This window comes from Magnusiomyces paraingens (assembly GCF_902498895.1).
Source record: "Magnusiomyces paraingens strain CBS 517.90 genome assembly, contig: contig1, whole genome shotgun sequence".
Taxonomy (NCBI): Eukaryota; Fungi; Ascomycota; class Dipodascomycetes; order Dipodascales; family Dipodascaceae; genus Magnusiomyces; species Magnusiomyces paraingens.
Window position 1 is genome coordinate 3,001,043 of NW_022474067.1, and position 24,906 is coordinate 3,025,948.

Sequence of the window (24,906 nt, forward strand, 5' to 3'; positions counted from 1 at the left end):
ATATGATTTAAGGTGATATAAGCGTGGAGTTGAAATATTTTGTATTTTGAAATTTTCATAATATGAAAGACATTTAAAACAATTATTGTTGTAACTACATTTATTATTAAATAAGAATATATATCCTTTTTGATGTTTGTTTTTTACTTTTTAATCTTATTATATTTATCTGACGGTTATTAATATATATATTATTAATATTTTGGTCAAATTCAAATGGTTGAAATTGAATGGTAGAATAATTTATTGATGAATCAAAGAAAAATGAATTGATAAAGTTTTTATCGAAACCCTAACCCTGATGTAAATTTTGCGATTCCTTAATGTTTTCAATCTTGTCAGAAATTAATAAGATGAATAGAATAGTATAGGTTTTTTTATTTTTTTTTTATTTATATTTTTAATTTTGCACAAAATATTTGCATATAATATGGACAGATCTTGAAATGAATTATGTTGTGCTTTAAAAATTTCAGAGATTTCAGAAATTTCAAAAAATTTCAAAATTGAAAAACATTCAAGATAATTCGTGGTAATTATTTATCACCGAATAAAAAATATATATCTTTTTAAAGGTTTAATTTTCATTTTGAAATAATGTTACAGATACTTGATGATAATTAATGTAGAAATTATTAATAGTTTCATCAGTTTTGACATGGTTTAAATAAAGTAATTCCATAATTTATTGATGAATCAAGAAAAATGAATTGATTGGGTTTTCATCAAAAACTTTAATATTGATACCAATTTTGCAATTCTCTAATGTTTTTAATCAATTTTATCACAATATAATTAAATGGGCAGGTAGGGTAACTCCCTGACTTTTTTTTTTTTATTTTTCAATTCTGATTTAATTTTTTATTTTTATTTTTATTTTCAATTCTGATTTAATTTTCCATTTACATTTTCATTTTCATTTAAGATTTTTTGATTTTTTGATTTTTTAGTAAACATAAAATAAATGGATATATAATTTGTGTTGATATTTTCATTTTTATAAACTGTTTGATTTAATGTATATACATTCCTAATTAGTATATTTGCGGCTTTTATTTGTTTTTGTTTTTGGATTTTTTTTATTTATAAACTGAATACCATTTTATATTTAATTGATAAATTCAAAAACAATGATAATATAGATTTTGATATATGGATATATATATATATTTTCTAAGGGTGTGATAATTTTTGTTTATGGATAATCTAGTTTTGACAAATTGATGATTTCAATGTAAAGAATATAAAAGAATAATTAGAGCATGTGATTTTATATGTGGGGTGACTTTTTTTTTTTTTAAAAAAAAAAAAAAATTGTCGAACAGGAAAATATCACCTGGGTGAAGTCGTTTTTTTTTTTCCAAAAAAGTGAGACTTGATGGCCAAGTTTATAGATAACCCTTGAATAAAAACAAACAAACAAACAAACAAAGATAATTAAACTTGACTTTTTTTTGTGAACTAAAATTAAAAATTATCTTTGGGTTTGTTAAAAGTCAATTTTTAGTTTCAAATTAATTTTTTATTGTGAGAACGGATCTTTATATAGTATGAACAAAAAAGGATAGCGTTGATGCTGAGTCTATCTTGAATAAAAATACAAAAAAAAACATTTTTGAATAAATTTAAAAAAAATATTAATGTTCTTTTCTTATACAAGAATAAAAGGATAAATCTTATATAAACTTCATAAGGTTGGGCGCTAGTTAAACGCTATTAACATTAGGAACGACCAAAGTTACAGCTACAACCAAACCTAGAATAAATTAAGCTCACATTAATAAAAAATCACTTTTTTTTCTTAGTCTAATCTTATATCAAAAAAAAAAATCGATAACTAAATTTTACATATATAGTCTCATTTATCGCCTCCTCATTTTAGTGTATATTTAACGCTTTAAAATGTCGATTGAAAATCTTCATTCATAGTCTTTTTCTCGAATCCACGTTCTGAAAGTCATTTGATTATGTAGTCTATCATAGCAAAAATAGGTTTAGGTGAGAGGTCCAAATTTTTTTTATGTGTATTCACTTGGTGAATTTGTTAAACAAATCTAGCATGGGAATTAAGTCAACAGTGTAATTATAAGCAAGTCTTTTTTTGTGCCATAATAACTAAAATGTTTTGTGTTCGACTCAGGCCCGGGGAAAAAAAATTATTTTTCATTACAAAGTATTTTATTTGCTATTTAAAGGTTGACTAACTTACAAGTTATAAGTTAATTAACATTTCAAAATTTAAATCATATATTTATCTACATATAAACAGTTGGTTAATTAATGCATAACATATTTTACTACCACTCATGGTAAGTTCATTTTCTTTTCTTTTCATTCCTATAGATTTCGTTTTTGAATTTTTATTTACTAACACTGTCCAGGTTTGGCCAATTGTTGCAAGTTTAGTTGGGGCTTTGGCTTTCACTTCAGCCCGAGCTGCGTGCCGTGCATACGGTCGTCTTAAAGCCATGCCACCTGAAGCTTTCTACGGAAACTTCAATAGCTATGGTGGAAAGTCAGCTCATGACAAGTACAACCGGCCCTTTTACGAGGGTGGATTTGATGCCCAAATGACAGTATCAGAAGCCCTTGATATATTGGGCATGACTGGCGAAGCTGAGTTGACCAAGAGGGCGATTCGCACAAATCACAGAAGAGTCATGCTTCAAAATCATCCAGACAAAGGTGGTTCTCCATATCTAGCGACTAAGATCAACGAAGCTCGCGAAGTGTTAGATAAAGTGGCGACCCGGTAAGATACTGCGACACACGTGTACTGTATATTACGCAAAGCCCTTGAAAACTTGAGAATGGGCTGGCAGTCACAAACAACAAATAAAAATGTGATTTGACTATTCTCTATCCATTGTAAATATTTTTTCTCCTTAAAATGACAAATAGACGATCTTTATTATCAAGAAAAACTGATCTTGTATATTTAATATACTTTGTTCAGCATGCCGTAGTCACTTTGCTCATTGACTCAACTGTTATTATTCCTTCGCAGTATCAATTGGGAATCCAGTCTTCACTGGCCAACTTTCATATCAAATCCAATAATGATGTTCTTCTCGAGTCTCCGCCTACTTGGTTAAAATCATACGTTTGGTTAGAAGTTTTATTTCAACTTCCACTTTTTATCGTGGGCCCGTACTATTTGTACAAGGGTGAGTAAAGCCAGAAAGGATTATGAAAAGTTTTATTCTAATTATTATTGTTATATGTTTAGACTCGAAAAAAGTTTACATTCCTATGCTGGTCTATGCAGTTGAAGCTGCAACAACCACCTTTGCTTGCATGATTGAAATTTTGGGAGTAAACAATCTGACTTTTGCTGAAAAAATGAATCTTCAGCTACTTTATGGTCCTATTATAGTTGTTGCTTTATGGATGGCTGTCGATATGAGTCTGAGAATTAATAGGTGGATCCCCAGTGACGACTTGTTTTCAAAGTCTAAATAAGACTTGACGAGCCGAGGTTCTAAATAAGTGGTGGAAACCACGAAAAAAAAAATGGACGTCTCCACCACCACTTTTTTCAAACCTTTTTTTGATACTTTTTTTTTTCCCTCCACATTTTAATTTTCAACCTTTGAAAGAATCTTTATACTTTTCAGTAAACAATTAATCTTCCTTTATTTCCATTTCCATTTTTATTTTCGATTTTATTTTTATTTTTATTTTTATTTTATATATTCATTTTTGAAAATAAAATGCCTTCAGCAGTGCCCATTGTGCCTGTTGCTGGAAGAAGTCTCAAAGAGGGACCTAAGTTGCCCCGCAAACTAACTCAAAACACCCGCACGGTGATTTTCTTTTCGGATCTGATTCCTCAAGATCATGTTATTCTATCCAATCAAATCTATCAGAAACTATTTCCTTCTGCGAAAACAACTGGTAATTTCGTTGTGTTAAATAGCCTTAATTGTAACAAGTGGACTCTTTTTGCAGTTTTACCCCGCCATGAAACCCTTTCTTCACAGCTAACGGTTGAGCAACTTCAGTCTCAATTTCCTCCCGACTCATGTATAGTGTCTTCACACTCTCGCTATGCGGTATCTTTTCTTTCTAGTGTGGCATTAGTTTGCTCGATTATTCCTCCAGTTTTGGATCAAGTGTTGATTCTATGCTCTCCTGATATCTACACTACCCTTCACCAGAAAGATCATAGCCGTCTTGTTGAAATAATCCAATCCTCTGGATCCATTCTTCGACAGGGTGAGTTTTGTTCGGCTTTGGGAGGACTTGTCAAGCTATGTGATCCCGTCGATCAAGGTATTGTTGATTCCCAAATAACTAAGGTCACCATTGTCAAGGACAAGTCACTTTCTATGATACCAGCCGCACAACAAACACCACATCTTACCAACGAAATCTCTGAACAGCCTGGCTTTTCCGATGATATAGATCAAATAGATGCGGAAATTTCAAGATATCTTGATTTTGTGAACGACTGGGACTCTCCAGAAGACAACCTAGAATCTAGCATACTAAATACATCTCCAAATGGATCAACATTGGAAGATAGTAAGACGGAATCTTCTGCAACCCCGCTTACCTTTTCAAAACCAATAGCAATCAAGCCCCTTGAAAAACCAATTCATCCTGCTGCAATCATCCCCCTTCCTTTCCCCAAAGATGACCCTGAAGCTCGAGGGTTTGCTAAAATTGAGTTTCTTGCTGAAATTGGATGTTTCTCTGGTGATGTGGTAAGTATTAAACAAAATCCCCCATGTGATTTAAGAGTGCTAATCTGCTATTTTCTAGGTACTAATTAAAACAGCCACAGGCAAACGACACATAACTCTTTTTTCATACCCAGAACCCAATACTTGCCCTTCACGTACGCTTTATGTGTCCCCTGTGTTTTTTTACAATTTAGGTTCTCCTTTTGAAATTCAAATTGCAAAACTTTCTGCGGGAAAAACAGACACTACCAAAATTAAGGAGGTATCTTACACAGGATGTCTGCAAACAGCCAAAGAGGTTACAATTTCTCGAATTGCTTCTGCAATTACAACAGATCGCACTCTTCAAGTTGCCTTTCTCTCTGGTCTTCGAACTTATTTTGAAGCCAGTTTTCGTGTTGTCAAAAATGGTGATATAATTGCTATACCTATTGATACCATTCTTGCGAAAACATTGGAGGATATTGATGATGCTGGTGCAATACCTGTTGGAAGACCTAATGAAGTTGCTTGGTTTAAAGTTACTGCTCTCAATTACGCGGAGAGTGATTATGACGATGAAAAGCCTTTAGTGACTGATGATGACAATGACAATGACTATATTATTAATCCTTCACAAACAAGGATGGTTCAGTCTGGTATTGTCACAGAAAATTCTATTCCAACAAGTTTACCATGGAAACAGTACCTTTCACTTCCATTATATCCTTACTACAATCTTGATGATTATTCCTCTCCTAAGTTTGAATATGCTCGCAAGCTTCACCAATACTTCTCTGCAAGTATTTCTCCTTTGGGTGTATCTTTGAAAACCACGATTCTTGTTCATTCTTCTAAAAGAGGTACCGGGAAGTCTTCTGCTGTCCACAGTGTTGCAGCGTCTATGGGAATTCATGTCTTTGAGGTTGACGGATTCAGTACTATCAGCGACAATGATGCGAAGACTTTTGGTGTTTTACGTGCCCGTCTTGAGCGCGCTTCTGAAGTTAGTCCTTGTGTTGTTTTTATTAAGCATATTGATGCTTTTGCAAAAAAGTCTGAGCAAGATGGAAAGGAGGGTGCAGGCATTACTTCCAATATTATTAACTTGTTCAACACTATTCTTTCAGAGAAGGAAAATTTCATAATCACTGCTACAGCTGCAGATGTTGACAAATTATCGGATTCAGTAAGAGCCCTTTTTAACTTTGAAGTCGAAATTGGTGTTCCTTCTGAAGATGAGCGCAGAGATATTTTTCGTTACATTTCCAAAACCCAACTTCCGGAACAAGTATCTGAACAACGATTTGGACAAAGAAAATTATCTTATACATTTGCTTTACGTGGTGATGTTTCTATTGATACCTTGGCATTACAGTCAGCAGGTTTGACACCACCAGATCTTATTTCCATTGTTCAGACTAGTAAACAAAAGGCACTTACTAGATTACAAAATATTTCTAAGGAAACTTCTTTGGAATTATTTGATCTTATTTTAAGTTCCGGTGGTGTCATTAAAATTACACCTGATGATATTGAAGATGCTATCGGCGAAGCTCGTCGCAAATATTCCGATTCTATTGGTGCTCCTCGTATTCCTAATGTTTCATGGGAAGATGTTGGAGGTCTCGAAGGTGTTAAGAAAGAAATTCTTGATACTATTGAAATGCCACTTAAGTATCCCGAGCTTTTCAGTGGTGGAATGAAAAAGCGCAGTGGCATTTTATTTTATGGACCACCTGGTACTGGTAAAACACTTCTTGCCAAAGCTATCGCCACAACATTTTCCCTCAATTTTTTTTCTGTTAAAGGTCCAGAACTTTTAAATATGTACATTGGTGAATCTGAAGCTAACGTCCGAAAAGTTTTCCAAAAAGCTCGCGATGCAAGACCTTGTGTTGTTTTCTTTGACGAGTTAGATTCAGTGGCTCCAAAGCGTGGTAATCAAGGTGACTCTGGTGGTGTTATGGATCGTATTGTATCCCAACTACTAGCAGAACTTGATGGCATGAGTGGTGGAGGTGGTGAAGGTGTTTTTGTTGTTGGTGCTACAAACAGACCAGATTTGCTTGATGAGGCTTTGCTACGTCCTGGTAGATTTGATAAAATGCTTTACCTTGGCGTATCAGATACCCATTCAAAACAACAAACTATCTTGGAAGCTCTAACCCGAAAATTTAAGCTTTCTGAAAATGTCTCTTTAGAAAAGGTTGCAAACAAATGTCCATTCACATATACTGGTGCCGACTTTTATGCTTTATGTTCCGACGCTATACTTAATGCTATGACTAGAACAGCTGGTGAAGTTGATGAAAAGTATAATAGGTATAACCTAGAAGAGCGCCAAGCTAAGGATCTTAAAGAGATTTCAATTCGATCGTGGTTTGAAAATGTTGCTACCGATAAAGATATTGATGTTCTTGTGACAGAATCCGATTTTGATAAGTCTCTCCGCGAGCTGATTCCTTCAGTGAGTGCTGATGAACTAAAACATTACATGAGGGTTCGTGATAATTTTCAAGGAGGAAAGACCAAAGCTAAAGGTGAGGCTCAACAAGTTGAAAAAGGAAGAATTGAAGAGATTGATGATATTGATGGTATTCTTTCTGAATCAATTAAACAAGCGATTGGTGAAGCTACAAGACAGGCTGGTGCTTTAAACATTAATGGAACAAATAATTTTTCTGTTTCAAGATCAACCGAGTATGCCATACCTAACAATATAGCTTCCGAAACTAGTTCTTCTTCATCAACTCCACTGGCAATTCCAGCGTCTTCTGATCTTCACAGTGTTAATGGCGCTTCAGAACAAGACCTTCTTACTCAGTTAACTAATGGAAATGGTGCTGTTAATGGAAATTCTAGTAACCACGGTGTTACTAGTAATGGAATTAAAGGTGATGATTCCGAGAAAAATAAAAAGAAAAGTAAAGGCAAGGGCAAAGGAATCAGTAAAAAACACTTGACTCCCTGATTCTATTACTTACTAATCTTTATAGATGTGTTGTTATTAGAATATGTATATAAATAATTGAATCACTATTAACATAACTACTCAACAATTAAGCTAGTGTTTCAGAATATATATGCTTTACAAAATCATCATATCTTTGAGTACCCATTCGGAAGAACAAGAAATAACTTACGGGTGGAGATCATAATTTATTTAAATTTGACTTTTGTCGATAAAACGTACCAATAGAATTTAGTTCATTTATAGTTAATAAAAAAACAGCCCTACGGGGGGCTCGAACCCCCAACCTTGAGATGATTTTTTTAAGAGTCTCACGCGTTTTCGATTTAGCCCAATTAGGAAAGTGTACTTTTTTTCCTCAAAATCCGCCTTTTTTTCGTAACGCGTTTTTTAAGGATCTGTGGTATCATAATATCACAGTGGAGTCGAGGGAAAGGGCTGGATGGTGTAAAGGATAACACAATCGCTCAAAAGCGGAAGATACTGGGTTCGATTCCCAGAATACCCCCTTTTCCTGAGGATGTGTACGGGAGTATACACCTAGACTGAAAACCATAGGCTACCCTGGTTACAGGAATGCCGACTCTTCCGTACAGTCTAAATAGCCTGCAAGTGATTGCGGACCGTATCTCTGACGGAAGAGATTAAGAAATACATGGGCGTCCGTGAAGATAAGTGGAAATGGGTTGGGAAGGTTTTGGGACCGACAGACTGGTTCTCCCTGTTCCTCGTAAGCTGGCATCAGGGCCCATCTTCCGGGCTACCGGAGACGCACATAACAGAAACCACCCGTACTAAAAAGGTACAAATGAAAACCGGCAAGTCACATAGTCAGACAATAAAAGGATAGCGCAGATGCTGATGTTATATAATTCTATAACCCTTGAATAAAAACAAACAAACAAACATCACGAGAGGAACCCCTGTTACTTGTAAACTGGCATCAGGATTTATTTTCGGGCTGTTGAAGATTCAACTTTGAAGCCAAAATTAAAAGTTTATTATGAAAATGAAAATATATATAGTATGGACAAGAAAGATAGCGCAGATGTTGATGTTATATATATAATTCTATAACCCTTGAATAAAAACAAACAATGCGCATCCCAACCTTCAATATTCTGTAGATGCTCTAAAAACTACCATCAAGTAACCTGTAAAAAAATACAATTGATCTTGATATCGGCAAAAAAAATAACTGACACAGACAGGAATCGAACCTGCAGCCTTTGGATTTGGAATCCAATGCTCTACCATTGAGCCACTGCATCAAAATCCTGAAATAAAAATATGTATTGCTTTTTCAAAGATATTGATTAAAATTACAAAATATCAAGTAACTGAATTTTAATTTTTTCAAATAGAAATAAACAAAAGATTGTTTAAAATTTTTTAAAAAACATAAAAAAAAGCACAAATAACGTTTTTTTTATTTTTTTTGTTCAGATATCATCTCTTTTCCTTCAGGGAGTATACCGGACCACTCACCTTATCTGAAACCCTTAGTTACTCTGGACAAAGCTAACATCCATTCAGTATAATTATCAGAAGGCGACCACGGGCCGTATCTTTGGCTGAAGAGATTAATAAATACATGGGCGTTTGTGAAAAGAAGTGGAAATGGGTCAGATAGATTTAGAACCGACAAACTGGGTTTCATTGTTCCTTGTAAGCTGGTATCAGGGCCAATCTTCCGGACTACTGGAGGCACACAGACCAAAACCTCCCGTATTGAAAAAATACACCAATAGATGGTAAGTCACCTTAGTCAGGCAATTATAAGAATAGTGTTAATGCCAATGCCAATGCTAATATACTTTTATTCTTTGAATAAAAACAATCAAAGTCTTAATTCAACTTTTTTTTCAAGAGATATTTATATCTAGATCTGGTAATTAGTGAGATCCAAAAATCCTTTTGCTAACTTTCAAAGCAATTTGTTTTGATATCTGAAACAATCCAAATATTTTTGATCACAAGTATTTTTAAAGTGAAACCTTTAGATGTTGCCAGGTTAAAGTGTCGCTGAATTAAAATTCACAAATTGATTGAAGTTAAGAAAAAAAAAAGCTTCTATTTGGTAAAACCCTTTCTAGCTAATGCAAATAATGAAATTATTCTTTTAATTAATATTAGAAACTTGACAAACCCTTGAGCTTATAAGAGTGCCCAAATGGAGAAACCTGGTTTAAGATTGTACATTAGCGCCTATTATGTGGATGGACCAATAAGTTAGTTTTCTGTGTCGCTCCTCCCAAAAATATTTTTTTTAAAAAAAAAAATCCAAACCACCAGAAAAAGCTAAAAGGTTTGCCACCAAAATAAGAAGGAGTTAAGAGATACACGCATAACTTAGTCTGTAATTTTTTTTAACACCGTCATTCTTTCTTGATTGGAAATATATATATATATTTCATTTTCATTTTCATATTCATATTCATATTCATATTCATATTCGTTTTCATTATCATTATCATTTTATTTTTAATCACCTTTTCACCTTTTCTCGAAACGTTTTATCTCAACATTGGTTTTTTTAATTCTACTTTGTATGGTCACTTGCTGCTCACTCTTATTCTACCTTGGACCTTATCGCAATGGTACCTCTTAACGACCCACAGGAAAATCTGACGTCAAACCAAGACCCTACCAAATATGGTGAAGGAACTTTCCAGCGAAGTCTTTTAGGCCACCCTAAACAACAAAATCAACCGACATCTCAGATCCTAAATCCTCATCAACAATCGTTTGCTTCACAACCGACCCAGCAATCTCTTTCTTTTGATCGGAGCACCCCAAGCTACACGTTTGATCCTTCATTTTATTCGCCTGCAGGGCAACCAACAGGACCACAGGATGGATCCGTTTCTAGCGACTCAAAGTTTTCCAGTCAGCTCTCAGGATCTTCATCCACGAATGGTGGCATGCCTCCTCAACTAAAAAATCTTCTGGATTTAACTTCTCTCATGTCTATGCCTAACAATCAATCTTCACTTCCTCCAACTCCTAATAACAGCAATCTTACAAGAGAACAACCGGGCACAACTTCAGCGCCCTCTTTTCTTAGTTCTTTAGAAGAATCTTCTGCTGATTCAGGGAACCGAGTAAAACCAAAACGTCGTCGTAAACCTATTAACTGCAGCTTTTGTCGACGAAGAAAACTAAAGTGCGACCGTAAACAACCGTGCTCTTCTTGCATTAAAAGAAAGATGCAGGCTTCTTGTGTTTATGTCACTGAGTTACCAGGTATTTCTTCCTCAACTTCTTTTTCTTCCAATACTCCCACTCAAGAATATGAAAATTCATCAGAAACTCCTGGTGATAATGGAAGTCGCTTGTATTCAGGAAACAACTATGAGAACTATATGAATGGCGATTTTGCTATTCCTCATTCCACAGGAATAAGGACGTCTGTTGAAAATAGCACACGTCTTGCTCCAACATCTGAATCACAACAATCGTTATCCAACTCCTCGATCACTGGAAATATAGATGAGTCACCTATGGATACCACCAACCCATTATTAAATCAAGTTCTTGCCTCTAATCCAAAATCTAATTTGTCTCTAAGCGGTTCTTCCCTTGATAGCAATAACAAGAAAAATGATGGCGTTCATATTATGAGTAATTTACCTCATTCCTTGGCCTCTTTCCGTGATGATCAAAATGCTCGTGACACTCCTTTTTCTCTGCCTTCATCTGCGCCATCTATTTCACTTTCAAACCCTCCAACGGGAACCCCTATTTTTACATCATCGACAAATGGTATTGATTCAACTCCAAGCTCTTCTTATTCTGAAAATAACTACTCTAGAAATTCATCTCGTTCTTATGCAAATAATGGTGACAGTGGCACTAGTCGTGGATATTCTCGGTCTTCTTCATTACATTCTGGTAATTCACCGCCTTATTCTTTGCACAATGGAGCTGTTCACCTGCGAAATGGTTCTAAAGTCTCGAATTCCCAAACTTCCATTGGGTCTCTTGCGCCATTATTTTCTAGTGCTTCTCGCCATAATAATACACAAACTCCCGGGATAAATAATACATCTTCGCCTTTACAATCAACACCCTCTTCTTCTAGTGGTATTTCATCTACTGGCACTCCTGGTGAGCTCCAATCTAGGTTAGACACAATGGAAAGACTTTTGATGACACTTATAAAGCAGCAACCTAGCTCTAGCGATAGAAATGATCAATCTGGTAATAATAGTCGAAATGGAAGCATTCAAGAACCACCTAATAAAAACTCATCTTCAAGTAACCACCGTGGTAGTATTGAAAGCGACAAAAATCTATCTAGTTCTTTGGATGACAATCAAAAAAATGATGATACTATGGCTACACTTCGAGAATCACTTGGAATGCTAAAGCTAGACACAACTGGGAAAGCTGTATATCATGGCGACACACATTGGGGCTCACTAATAACTGAAATTGACGAAGTTACCGAGATTTTAGGGAAACTTAAAGCTGAATCATTACGTTTGTCGAATCAGACTGACACCTCAAATGAGAACCGCACTAGACCTTCAGCTAATGGAGAATCAACTCAAACACCTGAATCCTCAAATGGCCATTCCGCTCAAGGTCCTTTGGGGAGTGTTAAAAATCCTGCTGATCAAATGACAACAGGTGGGTGCTTTAGTAATAATTCTTACTTTGCTACAATTCAATCTAATGAGAGTTATATGAAAGTACTTGATACTTTACCTCCTCGAGATCAATGTGATATTTTAATTCAAAGATATTTTGAATCTTTCAATTTAGTCTTTTCGATCATTAATAAAACAACTTTTGATGTTGAATACATGGCATTTTGGGAGGATCCTTCTATAACAGAAATGTCATGGATGGCTGTTTTTCTTGGAATGCTTTGTCTTGGGCTACAATCATTTGCAACAGATACCATTGAATTATCTCTAGATGCTGATGAAAAAGCACCTACACCCGAAGCAAGTCGAAAAGTTTTTCCTGCACCATTTCGAGAAAATCCGGAGCAAATGTGGAGTTTGTGGCTAGAAGGTGCTGAGTACTGTTCAAACTCTTGGAAACTTAACTTTAAGCCTTCAATAACAAATATTCGAGCTATGCTTATACTCACTCTTTGCCAGCACCCTTCATCCTTTGATTACGATTGGATGGATCAAAATTGGATTGATATTGGGGATATTGTTCGTATTGCACAGACAATGGGTATGCATCGCGATCCTCAATGGTTTGCTCTAGATATTTTTGAACGCGAGGAGCGTCGTCGCTTATGGTATCTTATCCAAACATTAGATACCTACCAAACTCTTCTTCAGGGTTTACCTCCACTTATTCGTACTGGTACTACAGATGTGCAGTTCCCTGCTCATACAAATCTTTCAACTGTGGCTAAGTATTGGAAATATTTTCAGCCAGAAAGTAAAGACAGCTCACCTGATTCTGTCCATTCAGGTGTGTTAATGTGTGCACCATTCCCCATTCGAACAGACATGTCGTTTTTTTTAGCAAGAAGTGCTATTTCAATGTTTAGTACTCAAATATATAATATCACGACTAGTCTTGAAACTCCTAATGTTCCTTATGAGCAGATTCTAGCCTTAGATAGCAAGGTTCGCCACATGTTTAACCGCGCGCATCCATATCTTCAGCAATCAGTTATTGACAATAACTCTATATCTGGAATCGATGAAAATAATGGTGACGAAGCAAATAGCCCAGATAGCATCAGCAGTGTTGATACTTCTGTTGCATTGTTGGAGCGATTTTTATATGAGATTGACTATCTTAAAGCTCTTATGGTTCTTCACAGAAAGTATTCATCCAAAGGCTTGGAAAATCTAAAATATCGCCGAAGTCGGGAGGAAACAGTTTATAGCGCAGAGCGTATGCTTATGTTACAAGAGTGGTTTTACAAGTCAAAACGTGCTGCCAAATTGCGTCACAAGTATTCTTACATTGTCACTAAATTTGTGTTTCCACAGTTCACTCATGCTGTTATTTTGCTTGCTCTATATTTCATTGGAAATCATTTTGATTCATATCCCCTTCACACCGCTCGAACTCAATTAAGACGTATTGAGGTGTCTTGCAACATTGCATTTGATGTCGGTCAAAAAACAGGTGACTTACATGTTTCTAAGCATATGCATCTTCTTGTTATTCTTCTTCGTGAAGCTAAAACAGTTTTTAAGATGACTCCAGCTGAGCGTGAAGCGCTTAAAGCTCAGCGTCAGGAACGAAAGAAGCGTCATCCAAACAAGCAATTTACTGCTTCATCATCTGAAATCATGGACCAATATTTTAAATCTCCACCAGGAACTTGCACTAGATCTGAAACAGATGATTATTCTTCAGGTTATAATACCTTTTTTTATGCATCTTGGGAATTTGATACCATGAAGCGACAGGTTGCTACTTTCAATCAAAACCCAGATCAATATTATAATGAATGGAGACTAGAGCATTTTATGGATGTTGATGATGATCTTAATAGTGCACTGAATCCTAGCAGTTTGGGGTACAATATCCAAACTACGAATATCAACGAGCAAAATTCCAACCACCGTTCCAATCAACCTCAATCTTAAAAAAATTAATAAAATAGTTACTTACCAAGCCATCATCATAAAACTTAATGAAGCCCAAAATTCTGGTATTAATTAACTGATTATTAACCTTTTTACTTAGGCTTTTCAAACAATGTATATACTTATTAATTAATATATTTAAATTTTTACAAAAAACTAATTTAATATATTGAATAATTATTCAATATATATATATATATATTATAAATATATATATTTATATTATTCATGAACAATGAATTTTTTAAAATCGTTTGATTTACCAACTAAATTGTATCTTATTCCTTGAAGCTTTTGGATAATTTTGTTTTAGAATAAGAAACATTAGTGACTTGCCTTAATGAAGATTCAACTTTTGGTCGATAATCTTTCTTTATTTCATATTGTTTACAGGGATTTTTTATGTCGTTAAATAATTTAGGCCATTGCTTGAAAAGGGGGGATCTGAGCGTTTTGCTATTAATATTAACAAAAACATAATCATTTTCTTCATCATGATGAAATATATCATTTAACACCTCTTGATCATTACAGTATTGTTCGGTTTCATTGTAAAATTGTTCTTCTTCTTCATTTTCGTTTTCTTTACTATCATGTTCACACTGTTCGCCATTATTGCAATTGTTGTTAAAATCGTTTTCATTCGCATATGATATCTCGAGTGATGCGTTTAGTATTGGGCCTGCCTCAAAATCTTTAAAAAAGGTTGAAGAAGGTAGTTCTAATAACGTCTCCTGAAATCTAACTTTAGAAGATTGTTTAGGTGATTGAGAAGTTTCAAATGTGGTCCATAACTGCTTTGGCGATACCAAAAAAAACTTTTCATTGAAATTATCACTAGTCTTCATATAATCTTTATTGTTATTTAAAAAGTTATTCCCATTTTTGACATTAACAATAATATCATTATTAGTATTATCAACTGACTCAGAGCTATGTAAAATTCCATTAGTTTTTGATTCATTAAAAAATTTGATTTTTTTGTTGACATTTTTGATAATTGAATTATCTAAAATGATTTCTGTAAAGTTGTCTTGAGTGAGAGGTTCATTGTTTCGTAAAATATTTTTTTTGATGACATTATCACAGGTATTTGCAGAAAATAAAATAGGATCAAAACAGGATTTCATTTCATCAGCTGTAGGATTTCTATTCAATAAACTAGAATCATCAATCATATTTGGGTTTGATTCTGAATTCATTGAATCATGAATCAAAGTCTTAGAAAATATTTGCGTATACATTAACGGTATTTTGAAAATGGAAATGAAATTTTGACAGTTGTAACAATTTTTTTAAAAAAATAAGAGCAAGAAGTTTTCTATTATACATATAATCTTCAAATATTTATAATAAAAATTGAAGTGAAGTCTTCAAGTTTATTGGTAACCAGATCTGTTTAAAAAAAATATTTAAACAATACTAACATTTAGTATTAATGCATTATAAACGATTGTTGAGTTAAGATCTAATCTAGCATTATATGATTAACTTTTTTCTATAAAAAATCTAAAGAATAAGCAAGATACATCATAATTAATGCAAAATATCTGGTTTGAAATAGGTCACCTTGAATAGTGACAATCGGTTTTCAGTATTAATAGTATTAGTAATAACCCGATATAACATCCAATATAAATTTGAATGTTTTTTTTTTTTTTAAATATTGAATTGATTAATATCCTTATTAATTTTTTTTAAAAAAATAATTAATGCTGGTACCTACTGTTACTGATCAATAAGTATCATACACCAATATAAAATCGGGAAATTTTTGATTTCAAGACTTTTTATTTGATGCAAGGTTTAAGAAAATTTTGAAAGTTGTATAAAGACATTTAAATTTATGACCTAAAAAAATCATTAAAACCTTTTGGATTAGCGTACTATTCAAATGAATAATAACTATATAAACAATACATTTATTAGGAACAAATTTTTATTTGAAAAAGTATCACGTAATGTGTTTTTAAGAACATTCACAATATTGTAATAGTTCCAATTTGTTAAAAATACAAAATAAATAAGATATATAAGATATAAATTTATAAACATATATGTACATGATAGGGAATATTTTCAATAATAGAGGGCAAATAAAACCCATTTAAACCCAGGTTAGAATAGTTTGTGACCTTAATATTATTACTATGTAAAAAATTTAAAATTGAATAATAACACAGTAAAGTGTGTTTGAAACAAAAGATATTGGTTTGAGTAGTTTGGGAGTACATGTAAATTTTAAAAAAGAAATATACTATATTAATATATTAGAAGTTTAACTAAAAGATATCTTTTCTTTAAAAAAACCTAAAGAAGTCTTACAAAAAAAAGTATTCAATTATTAGATATTTGTATGATAATTACATATATATGTAATATATATATTAGTACCTAACATTAATCAATTTATTAATGTTATTATTTCTTTAACTATCTTTGAGGAAAACAAAAAAACAGCATTAGTAGTAGCAAATAATATGACAAAAATATCTTGTAATGAACTTCAAGGCGTATTAAACTTTGTTTTACTTTAAACATTTGTAGTAATCGCTTAAGTTGCAGAAATTAAGAAATCAGGGTTTTCCATGGAATGTATTTTTATTTGAAATAAAGAACTTTAAAGAAGTGAATGCTTATAAATATATGTTTAGCAAAAGAGAATGTTTAAAAACGCTAGAATACGAGTTTGGCAATTCTCGTGTATCCACATAACAGACAAGATGACATAAACTTTCAACCCTGTCTTAAAGGAATTCCCTAATTAAAATTATTATAATAAATTTTGGGTAATTAGATTAAAGGAACCACAGCCTTTTCATGCGTTTGTAAGTGTGACTATTTTGTTTGCTTAAAAGATGAATTTAATTTTTTTTAAAAAAACAACTCATTGGATACGCAAGATCTTGCGCAACCAACAAGGTTATAAAAAATTAAAAATTCTGTTAATTATTTAATTCTAATAGGTTTTTATTCAAATGAAACGTTTTTTTTAAAAATTTCAATAGAAAAGAAAAAAAAATTCAATTGGCTATACAATGCATTAATCACAATATTGTTAAACCGATTTGCGCTGCAGTTAGCACTTGGTCAAGTGAAACATAACATATGCCTGTTAAACATGGAATGTCTCTAGCTTTAGTAAGCCAATTAACTTTTTTAATGGTTTGCTACACTTTGCTTTTCGACGTTAATTAATATCATTTTTTCAAAAAAGTTTTAAGTGCATTTCACTTTGAAAACTTGTCCGGATTGTTTACTAATAATTTCACCAAAAAAATCGGGCAAAAATGATCGTTAAACTTTGATATCATGACTTTATTTGCATAGAGAGGTTCTGATAATATATTTCTTTCATCAAAATAAATTTCCCGGGCATGATTTCACCATGATGTTTTAAAACTCACTAACTGCCTTTTTAGGTCTTATTAGAATTTCGTCAGCGAACAATTTTTTATAAAAAAGGAAAATGTGAAATTCGATTAATTGACCCTAATATTAGAAAAAATATATTAATAAACAAGTAGCTGTTAAATATATTTTACTTATTTCATAATTATGGAAACTTATAAGTTTTTGGCAAAGCTTTGATACCACTTTTTAAAAAAGGTGTATTCACTTTACCATAACTGGTTTTTATTATTCCCTCTTAATCTTTTACAGTTTCAATTAGAATGATTATTTATATTTATTATATTTATACGTTGAGAGCAAGAATATAATAATTATTAAAATAATAAATCAGTAGCTAAATAAACATTGTTTGTTTGTTTGTTTTTTATTCAAGGGATAATTTTATATAATATCAGTATCTGTGCTATCCTTTTTATTCTTTCTATTTATATTTTCCTTCTCATAATAAACCTTTAATTTAACTTCAACATTGCATCTCCAACAGCCCGAAAACAAGTCCGGTCATCTTACAATAAACTTTAAGCTTAAAATAACCATTGTTTGTTTGTTTGTTTGTTTGTTTTTATTCAAGGGTTATAGAACTATATAACCTCAGCATCTGCGCTATCTTTTTATTGTCTGACTATGTGACTTGCCGGTTTTCATTTGTACCTTTTTAGTACTGGTGATTTCTGTTATGTGCGTCTCCGGTAGCCCGGAAGATGGGCCCTGATGCCAGCTTACGAGGAACAGGGAGAACCAGTCTGTCGGTCCCAAAACCTTCCCAACCCATTTCCACTTATCTTCACGGACGCCCATGTATTTCTTAATCTCTTCCGTCAGAGATACGGCCCGCAATCACCTGCAGGCTATTTAGACTGTACGGAAGAGTCGGCATTCCTGTAACCAGGGTAGCCTATGGTTTTCAGTCTAGGTGTATACTCCCGTACACATCCTCAGGAAAAGAGGGTATTCTGGGAATCAAACCCAGTATCTTCCGCTTTCGAGCGAACGTGTTACCCTTTACACCATCCAGCCCTTTCCCCTTCTGCAATCCTTGTTTGTTTGTTTGTTTTTATTCAAGGGTTATAGAATTATATAACATCAGTATCTGCGCTATCCTTCTTGTCCATACTATATATTTTTTTATTTTGATAATAAACTTTTAATTTTGGCTTCAACATTGCATCTCCAACAGCCCGAAAATAAGTCCTGATGCCAGCTTACGAGGAACAGGGGGTTAAAATAACCAAACCTTCCCAACCTATCTCCACTTGTCTTCATCAACGCTGTAATTGTATTTCTTAATCCCTCCAAGCAGAGATAAAGCTTACAATCTCTTGTAAGCCAGTTAAACTGTTTAAGAGAGTCGACATGTCCATCTCTGGAGATATCCGTTTCAGTCCTTTTCTTTCCTCTTCAAGCAAAGGACACTCAACTAAAATGTGATGAACTGTTTCCAGCTCTCCACATTTGCAGTTGTAACTATCCTTTTCAATTCCAAACTTTTTAAACCATGCGCCAAAGTTGCCATGGCCTGTGCGAAACTGAGTAATATTACTCAAGATCCTTCGACTATCTTTCTTCATGATCACTCCCGTAACCATTTTGGAAAGATTATCAGTACATTTCGACTCCACTGTGATATTATGATACCACAGATCCTTACTGCTGTTCCAATACATTTCTTGCCATTCTTCCATTGCTTGTTTCTTCAAAATTCCAATCGTCTGATTTTGTTGTTGTTTCAGTGTAAGAGGTTCAACCCTCTTGCATTTTCGTTTTCCATCCTTTTTATTCATATAGTCTCTATCATCTTTCGCCAACATGTAAAGCGTGGTTAGCTTTGCAATTGGAGATTTCTCAATCAATGTTAACAAATGACCATTAATAGGATTAGTTTTGCTAATATTTAGGTGTAAACGAATAGCTTTTCGTGCCACCATAAATTTTAGCCTAATACTATATGGCATAATACCAGCTTCCTTTTGTAGTACCGCAATAGGAGTTGTGCGATAAGCACCAACAATTCTTCTTAAAGCCATATTCTGCATTACTTCCAACTTGTGGATTTCTCCTTTCAAAATTTTGTGATGCCAAATTTCTAAGCCATATTCGACAATTGGTCTCACGCAAGCAATATACAGTGATCTGACTGCAGACCCTCGCATACCTTTTGCACGCCACCAAGATGCCAAATAGCACCAACAGCTTTTCTTGCTTTATTGATTTTATTCAAAATATGAGATTTAAAATCAAGCAGATTGTTCAAAGTAATTCCAAGCAATTTAACTTCCTTCTGGGGTTCACGAAGTTCTCCATTAGGTAAAGTAAGTTGCACTTTCTCATCTTTAGGTTTCACATTTTTTGTAAAATGAATAAAACCCAATTTATCACCCAAATCAATTTTGGTCATTCTTGATTTAGCCCAATTACAACATTTTTCTAATATGTTGCTTAAGCTTTTGGTATTTTCTTCAATTTTACCTTCAACGGTAATAGTCACATCATCAATAAAGCCAAAAGGAGTTCCACCCCATTCTTTAATGGCATGATACATTGGTGTGGAATATATCAAAAAAAGTAGTGGTGAAATAGGTGAGCCTTGCGGAATTCCAGTACTAATTTTTTGCACTGATCCTTTTCTTCGGTCCATGAGCATACTAGCTTCTCTTTCACTTACAAATTGGTACGTCCAGTTTATAAGTGCTTTGGGTAGTTTCATATCCTCCATTGTGTGTGCCAATATATTTCTGTTAACATTATCAAAAGCTCCTTGAATATCAATGAGCATAGCTGAAATTTTTTCTTTACTAGTTTCAATTCTTTGGACAAGTTCCAAAACAGCATCAGTAGCACAATAACCTTGTCTTCCCCCATATTGCTCTGGTGGAAGTAAGTGTGTTGTAAGCTTGGTCATTCTTTTTTGTATAATTTTTTCCAGTACTTTAGATGGAATCTTAAGTAAGGAAATTGGTCGGTATGCTCTTGGCTTTGAATAGTCAGGTTTCTTAGGTTTAGGTATAACAACAATAATGCCATGTCTCCAGACTTTTGGGTGGTATCCAAACTTCACTTCTGCAATCCTTTACCTATTTTAATATAGTTAAATTTTAATAGTTAGTTTTAAATTGTCCTTAAAGTAAAAACTTTTAACGAAATTATTTGCCTTGCTAGCTCAATCGGTAGAGCGTGAGACTCTTAATAAAGTCATCTCAAGGTTGGGGGTTCGAGCCCCCCGTAGGGCTTTTTTAATCTTTTAATTTGATATGGTTTGAAGGAATATATGGGTATTCATAATTTTTTATTTGCTACGTTTATTATATATATTACTTTCATTTAATTAAATCTGCTATAAGTCCATTTCCAATCATTATTTTATTATCCAAAAAAATTTTGATTTGTTGAAAGCAAGCTGTTTGTTTTTATTCAAGGGTTTTGAAAGCAAGTTTGTGAGTTTAGGCTGAAATACTTTGAATTAATATACACGAGCCTAAAATTATACAAAATAAACAAAAATAATTTATAATTTATAATTTATATAATATATTAACTACCATTCAGTATAGTCAAATCGTGCTAACTCTTTGGCACAAGCAATTACATCTTTTTGTGCCTTTTTCCGCATGTAAAATATGGGGCAATCCTTACTGGAACAAATAACTTCTTGATGCATTTCACCCTGACAACGCTGGCATTCAGTCCAAAGTTTCGAGAATTTGCTTTCAAGAGAGTTAAGTTTGGTTATTGTCGACTGATAATAGTAGGGTGCGTAGTCTAGGCAATCTAAGCATAATGCACCTTTTTCTTCGTCAATTACAGAATCATTTTTTTCAGCAGTTGAAATGGAAACTGATGTATTAAAATTTTCCTTGCCATCGAACTTTGACGAGGAAGAACCAGGTTTTATCATTGAGTTTGTGGATTTAGTTTTCTTGCGCTTAAGTGGTCGTTTACAGTGCATACAAACTTCAGTTTTCACCGCAAACTTCATTAAGCCACCTGTTGTAGGAGCGGCAACCCTGATGGTACGAGTATGATCGCCTGTCAGTAGCAAGTGAGCCTTCTTTTGACCAAGAATAGGCTCAAAAATACGTGTTAATGGATTAGAAAGTTGGTTGTCGAGATAATACTTGGTATCAATAGGCAAATTGTGCTCAAGAACGTAAATTGGGTCTTCACTTTTTTCATAGTTTTTTCCATTTGCACCACCTTTTATAATAACATAAGGAACACGATCACCGAGTTGAGGAGCAGAACCCGGATCGCGCTTGCGCATGCGCTCGGCGAGCTCAACATGAGCCTGCTTAGCAGCATAATCAGCACGAGAAATTTGTTTGGTGATGACAAGCAGGGACAAATCTACCTGATTCTGCATAAGCTTAGAAATAACCATCTTAACATATGCTTCAGCGCCAGCAACATCCCGCTCCCGTAAAATTTTTTGAAGGACTGTCTCAATAACATTTTGAACCAACCGACAGTTATCACGGCGAACAGTTTCAATACCCTTGGTATCCATTTTATCGGGTTTGTCAGTTTTGGTCCAGTACAATCCAGCATAACGTTTCTTATTGATGAGCAAATAAGGGAAGTAAACCTTTTCAAATTCTAATTTAATGGGCTTTATAAACTTTGTGGAGACAAAGTCGGCAGCTTCTAAGCCCATCTTCATGCATGTTTCAAGATCGTTTGGCCCAAATTTAACCATCACAGAATCAGTATCACCATAAATAACAGTAGCATTATGAGAGTACCCATTCTCTATTCTGTATTTTTGTTCGACCTCATTTTTTGTCCGTTCAATCATCACACGGCCAAAAGATGTGACAGAGGAAGAAATAGCAAGACATGGAAGTTTGCCAATAGTAGCACCAGTGAAGCCATAAACTGAGTTAGCAGAAATCTTCAAGGCAAGCTGTCTACCATCAAGAATAGCACGTTTGAAGGGGTCGGTTTCTTTCTTGAGATCTGCTTTGGCACGCTTACGGGCACTTAGAAGTTCGTTTAAAACATCGGGCAAAATGCCATGCCGTAATTTTGATTTTACAAAACAATCATTATTAGGTGTTCTGGTGTAATCTTCGTCCTCTTTAAGATTCAGCCGTTCAATAGTGTCTTTGTCTAGGAGAGTAGTATAACAAAGATTGTGAGCCATCATGATACTAGGATACAGCGAAGAAAAATCAAGAGTAGCAATCGGAACATCATAATAGCCGCGAATGGGTTCGATAACAGTAGCACCTTCGTATTGTTCGTCAGAAGAACCTTCGCTACGTAAACTGGGAATAACGAAGCCGAGATCCAGAGTCTTGCGAAAAAGTTGAGAAATAACTTTAATTTGTTGACCACGAGTCAAAAGATAAGAAAACGGAACTCCAGTGACACGAGCCATTTCGGTATAATTTACTAAACACATGAGTTTTTCCATTAGACGCATCGGTAAAAAGGCATCTTTAAGACAGTAAACCGCAAGACGTCTGCGTGTTTCACTGGTGCCGTTCTGTAAATCTGTAATAATTGAATGATGAACATCTTCTTTTTGTTCACCAAGAAAATGAGCTGATACACTATTAAGAGTGTAGCTACGGAGTTTAAACTCACGTCTGATGAATTGCAGCATATCAAATTGCATTCTGCCATCAATGTTGATTGATTTAGACTCGGAGGCTCCAAATGCTTTCGAATTAAATGTGGTCTTTTTGGCCTGTTGTTTAATGTTTGTCATACGTCCAAAATACGGGAAATCATTTAATCCCAATGCCTCTGCACGGTCTAGAAGATATGGAAAATCAAAGTTTGTTGTGTTGTAGCCAATTATAACATCTGGATCGCTTTTACGGACAAAGTCTCTCCACCTCATAAGAAGTTCCCGTTCTGTTTCGTTTTCAATTATCTGTGTACTGACAATTGGAGCGCACGTATTAAGTGTAAAGACGTTTCTGATAAATGGAGTAGACTCGCCATATGTATTAACTGTATTTGCAATTTGAATAACAGGATCTATTTCTGCCTCAGGAAAAACACCTTTGCGACCAGCACATTCAATATCAAATGAAAGGATACGCAAAGGAGCCATCTTTGACCAGTCTCCTTCAGCTGAATGAGAAATAATGTCGTTGTAATCAATCTCAACTTCAATCTGACAACGAGATAATCGCTTATTTTTTGGAACTTCTTTATATTTTCCTGCTGAGAGTGTGATCCAAGACATACCAGTGATCTTACAGTCAATCATAGCTCGAAGGACGTAGTTTATATTATCATAAGAAGTTCCTGGGTTGTTGAAAAAAACTGAGCCATTTGATGAAAAGTTGATTTCGCCACGTTCAAATGCGGCACGAATACGTTGGATGGAACGGGTATCTGAACAAAATATTTTTAAAAACGGAGACTTTACATTGCCATTGTATCCCCAAATAGACTCTTTAAGAACTATTTCAATGTCTTTGATTGACCCAAGTTCTTTTGTTTTGATGTGTTCTATTAACTTAGAAATTTCAGGTTTACGAAAGCCGACTGGCGCAGGAAAATAGAAATAGTGGCTGAAACCCGTCATGTCGCAAACAATAGAATGACCATCTTCTGTTACCCCAAAGAGTCTCACAAGGGAATTTCCATCATGAGAAGTCGCTTCTTCAGCGTCAAGCTGTTGAAAGTCTATGGACGTTAATAATGAAAATGAAAATATAAATATAAATATAAATATAAATTGCATACTTATTGTGTGTGTAGACGGATTAAAGTCATCTGGTATTGATGGTCTTTCCCACATTTGTTCTGTATCTATACAAAGATAAAAAAAAAGTTAGTTTGAAATTAGTTGAAAGTTATTTTTACGTACTCTTGACAACTGTATCTTGAGAGATCTGGCTTAGATCATGCTCAAAAGAACTGGATTCAACAACTTTTGAACGCTTATTACTGCTCTGAGAAGCAGGTGTAAAATGACCACGCTTCACCGGTGTTGGTTTTGCAGAAATAGACATTAAAAAGTTTGTATTAGTTATTAGTTAGATCAATAAATGAACAAATGAAATGAAATGAAATGAAATGAAATGAAATGAAAAGAAAAGAAAAAATGGAGTTGGTGAATTGTTTATCTTTGTAGAGGGTGGTGAAGGGAAACTTTTAGCAACAAACAATCAAAAAAAAAAAAAAAAAAAAAAACAAACAGACAGACAGACAGAAAAACGCGAAATTATGTAATACGCGTCTAGCCCGCGTTTTGTTGTTTGTAATGTTACGTGATATATTTTTGCCACGTGAAACCCCGTTATTAGTAATCTTGTTT

At 34.1% G+C, this 24,906-nt stretch overlaps 5 protein-coding genes across 5 annotated transcripts; 3 read left to right on the forward strand and 2 right to left on the reverse strand.

Moving 5' to 3' along the window:
* Positions 1 to 2,306: 2,306 nt before the first annotated feature.
* Positions 2,307 to 3,462, forward strand: SAPINGB_P000887 (uncharacterized protein; the record flags this gene model as incomplete). Its single annotated transcript, XM_031995610.1, has 4 exons — positions 2,307 to 2,309; positions 2,382 to 2,752; positions 2,902 to 3,167; positions 3,230 to 3,462. The coding sequence occupies 4 exons, from the start codon at positions 2,307 to 2,309 to the stop codon at positions 3,460 to 3,462; spliced, it is 873 nt and encodes a 290-aa protein (XP_031851501.1).
* A 251-nt stretch (positions 3,463 to 3,713) lies between these two features.
* On the forward strand, positions 3,714 to 7,641 carry SAPINGB_P000888 (uncharacterized protein; the record flags this gene model as incomplete). Its single annotated transcript, XM_031995611.1, has 2 exons — positions 3,714 to 4,709; positions 4,768 to 7,641. 2 exons carry the CDS (start codon positions 3,714 to 3,716, stop codon positions 7,639 to 7,641), a joined length of 3,870 nt encoding a protein of 1,289 aa, XP_031851502.1.
* A 2,597-nt stretch (positions 7,642 to 10,238) lies between these two features.
* On the forward strand, positions 10,239 to 14,219 carry SAPINGB_P000889 (uncharacterized protein; the record flags this gene model as incomplete). Its single annotated transcript, XM_031995612.1, has 1 exon — positions 10,239 to 14,219. The coding sequence occupies one exon, from the start codon at positions 10,239 to 10,241 to the stop codon at positions 14,217 to 14,219; it is 3,981 nt and encodes a 1,326-aa protein (XP_031851503.1).
* Positions 14,220 to 18,916: 4,697 nt separating this feature from the next.
* SAPINGB_P000890 (uncharacterized protein) lies at positions 18,917 to 20,532 on the reverse strand (the record flags this gene model as incomplete). The annotated part of the gene is made up of 2 exons (XM_031995613.1): positions 18,917 to 19,660; positions 19,786 to 20,532. 2 exons carry the CDS (start codon positions 20,530 to 20,532, stop codon positions 18,917 to 18,919), a joined length of 1,491 nt encoding a protein of 496 aa, XP_031851504.1.
* Positions 20,533 to 21,165: 633 nt separating this feature from the next.
* Positions 21,166 to 24,601, reverse strand: SAPINGB_P000891 (uncharacterized protein; the record flags this gene model as incomplete). Its single annotated transcript, XM_031995614.1, has 3 exons — positions 21,166 to 24,272; positions 24,333 to 24,398; positions 24,457 to 24,601. The coding sequence occupies 3 exons, from the start codon at positions 24,599 to 24,601 to the stop codon at positions 21,166 to 21,168; spliced, it is 3,318 nt and encodes a 1,105-aa protein (XP_031851505.1).
* Between the last annotated feature and the right edge of the window lie 305 nt (positions 24,602 to 24,906).